Below are 3,254 nucleotides of genomic sequence, written 5' to 3'. Positions count from 1 at the left end.
TAAAGCATGGTGGATCTCGTTCCACATTGTCGACTCCGCATGCATCCTATCCAGCTCCACCTCCTTGTACATTACTGCCCGAAGCTTCACTTCACTCGTAAGATGAGCGCTGTAGACTCTCTCTCCCCCCCCCCCACCCCCTCCCAGTCGTGTGGGGGTTGTACAGCACCAACGCCCACACATTACTGTGCGTGTACGTGCCCGTTGTAGTGCGTGCAATACTACAAGCCCGCCATGGAGCCGATGTACAGTGCAGCCGGTAGCTGCATCCAGGCGTGCCGTCTATGTCCAGGCCAGGACCAGAGGATGCCGTCGTTTGCAGCTACAAACCAGGCCTACCTGCCGAGAACGAGACAGGATTTGCGGGAGTCGATGACCAGACGAAAATCGCCAACGAGATGGACGCGTACTGCCAGGGATCGAGGCCGTACGATACAGATCCAAGATGGCGGTGCCCATGGAACATTGCTAACGTCAGACTGGGATCGACAACCAGCGTTCTTGCCGTGAAAATCGCAAATGCACATCGATCTCTGCCAGCCCTGCTGATAACTGTTGATATGGAAGATCGCCGCAAGCCCCGATTGAAATTTTAACTTTGTTTTATCGTACACGGAACATCGTTTGTATCGTCGCGCACGAGTACAAATTCCCAATTCGCAAGGAAAGCCAGCATGTTCGCCGTGGCCATACCGAGCCAGTCTAAACCAGGATGGATATTTACTGCCTGTCTGCAAGCCACAGCCTTTGAACTGTTGAACACTGATCAACGCCGCCGCCAATACTGATTTAAAGGAACTGGACAGTGCATCCACCTTCAAGAGACTTGAACTTGAACATGTGAGAGTAGGTTTAAAAAAAAAAAAAAATTGTTTTGCTGTTTCTAATGTCATGTGATGATCATATAGTTTGACCTACATGTGTACGTACAGAGTATTAATGCATGTTATGCCAGAGTTCTTGTGTTAAAAAAGGCCTTGCATATATGGTAGTTATTGCTAATTACTGTTTTTTCATTGCGGTTCAGACATTTGTGTTTATCTTGAAACCATATTAAGGTGTCAAAACTGCTGTGATATTGTGTTGATAGCACACATGTACATTTGCGTTGCGCACTGTTATGGTTCAATGTATTTGGTATGCATACTTTTAAGTAGTGTAATACAAGTGGATGTTAGTGGTGTATCTTTTGCTCACATTGATAAGCTGTATAGCTAATTTCAGTGATTCAGAGATGGCTACACACACCTAGGCAATATTTGGGTAATGTACCGCAGTTTGAAGCAGGTTATAATTTTTATGAGTGGGTAGAGCTTTTGGAAGCTTGGCTACAAGCCAATGAGATTACTGATGATGACAAGCAAAGGTCGGTTTTCTTAACCAATTTAGGTAGTTAGAAGTACCATACCCTACGGGCTCTAGTCCAGCCAAAAAAGCCCACAGAGAAGACGTACAAGGAATGCAAAGACGTGCTTAAGGCACATTTCTCGCCAAAACCTACTGAGATTGTTCAGAGATATAGGTTTTTACACTTGTATTCAGAAAGTCAATGAAACTATTCCCCAGTTTGTTGCTAACTTAAGACAACTTAGTGAGGGATGTAACTTCAAGGAGTTAGATAATATGCTAAGAGATAGAGTAGTAGTAGGATGCCGTGACACGGCTACCCAGAGAAAGCTCCTCAGTGAGTCTGAGTGAGTCAAAACTAACTTTCGAAAAGGCCCTCCAAATAGCTAGGGCTATGGAAGTTGAAATAAGGATGTAGAAAATCTAAGAAACATCGGAAACCAGCCCGATAGCCCCTCTGGCACAGTAGTACATAAAATGCAAGGGACGCCCCCTCTGCAGAAAAACCGAGAAAAGCCCCCAACACAGGCAACCAGAGAAGCCAGCGGTCCTGTGAGCAAGCCAAGAAAAAGATGTTGGCGCTGTGTGTGCAGCCAAGCCCCTACATCCTGCCCGTTCCAGAAGGAGAAGTGGCTTCAAGTGGGACATACTAGAGCCAGTGTGATAAAGTGCAAGCTTTTCAGAAGCAGGAATCTTATCGCCGCCTCCAAAGCACACATTATCTAGGAGATGATGAGGAATCAAGCCCAAAAGCGGAAGACCTCAGCCATTTAAAGGAGGGTTCACTCCATAAGTTGAGCCGGCCAAATCCCTTCATAACGAAACTTTTGGTTAATCGCAAGGAGATTAAGATGGAAGTCGACACAGGCAGCCCCTGGACAGTTGTTTCCAGTGCCTTTAGCCAAGGTACTGCCATGCAGCCCACTGATGTCAAGCTTATACACAGGTGACACTGTTGTCATACTCGAAGAAGCATCAGTAGATGTGCAGATTTCGTCTCACAAGAAGCCATAGAAGATGCCCTTATTGGTCGTAGATCATGGAGCAAGTCTGATGGGAAGAGATTGGATACAGCATATCCTTCTGTAGTCAGAGAGTTTACCAGCTAAGCAGTGGCGTAGCCACCGTGGGGGCGTGGGGGGGGGGCGACCGCCCCCCCATGAAACCTTGTCGCCCCCCCAGTCGCCCCCCCACTGAGATTTTGAGTTTCTAAAAAAATTATCATTGATCTAAATCTAATAGTCGCGAATGATCCACATGATGACCACTGAGAAACGACCCTTTGACCGGTGACCGCGGACCAGTAAGCTGACAACCGGCGTGACATAGCGCATAATGATAATCTAAAATGCGTATTAACACCCACTGCACTGCTCGCTCACACCACGGAACACGTATTATAGACAGGTGGTCCGTGGGTCACACAGTTTCAGTCAGCGATATCACGCGAATCGGCCACGCACAAACTTTTCAATGACTCCAAATTCAATGACTCCAACCTCGAAAACAATGTTCAAAAATTTTCTTATGCCTTTAGCTTAGAAAACCTCGAAAATTATGTTTAAATTATTATCTTTTGTGCTAAGATAATTATTGGTTAAAGTGGTAAGAAATTGCCTCAGATCACACCAAAGAGCATCGAGAATCCAATTTTTTTCGGGGCCCTTAAGCGGGCCCCGAACCCCACACCTATAGCTCAGAATACCGATAGCTGATTCAATTACTCCAACCTCAAAAACGATGTTCAAATAAATATCTTTTGCTAAGAAAATATTAGTTAAAGCATGGAGGAAAATGGTAAGAAATTGGTTCAGATCACACCACACATCTAAAATCCAATTTTTTTCAGGCCCTTAAGCGGGCCCCGAACCCCCCACGCCGTAAGGGCTTCGCGCTCGCATCAGTTT

At 45.9% G+C, this 3,254-nt stretch overlaps 1 protein-coding gene across 1 annotated transcript in view; it reads left to right on the top strand.

Annotated features, from left to right (window-relative positions):
* Positions 1-284: 284 nt before the first annotated feature.
* Positions 285-3,254, top strand: part of LOC119739084 — a 14,253-nt gene continuing 11,283 nt past the window's right edge. The window contains exon 1 of the mRNA XM_038213918.1: positions 285-506. Coding sequence (XP_038069846.1) covers positions 285-506 — 222 coding nt within the window. The remainder of the gene's footprint in view (positions 507-3,254) is intronic.

The sequence above is a fragment of the Patiria miniata genome, unplaced genomic scaffold (assembly GCF_015706575.1).
Source record: "Patiria miniata isolate m_02_andy unplaced genomic scaffold, ASM1570657v1 HiC_scaffold_30, whole genome shotgun sequence".
Classification (NCBI taxonomy): domain Eukaryota; kingdom Metazoa; phylum Echinodermata; class Asteroidea; order Valvatida; family Asterinidae; genus Patiria; species Patiria miniata.
The sequence above is the reverse complement of the archived record's forward strand: the minus strand, read 5'-3'. Positions and strand labels throughout refer to the sequence as shown.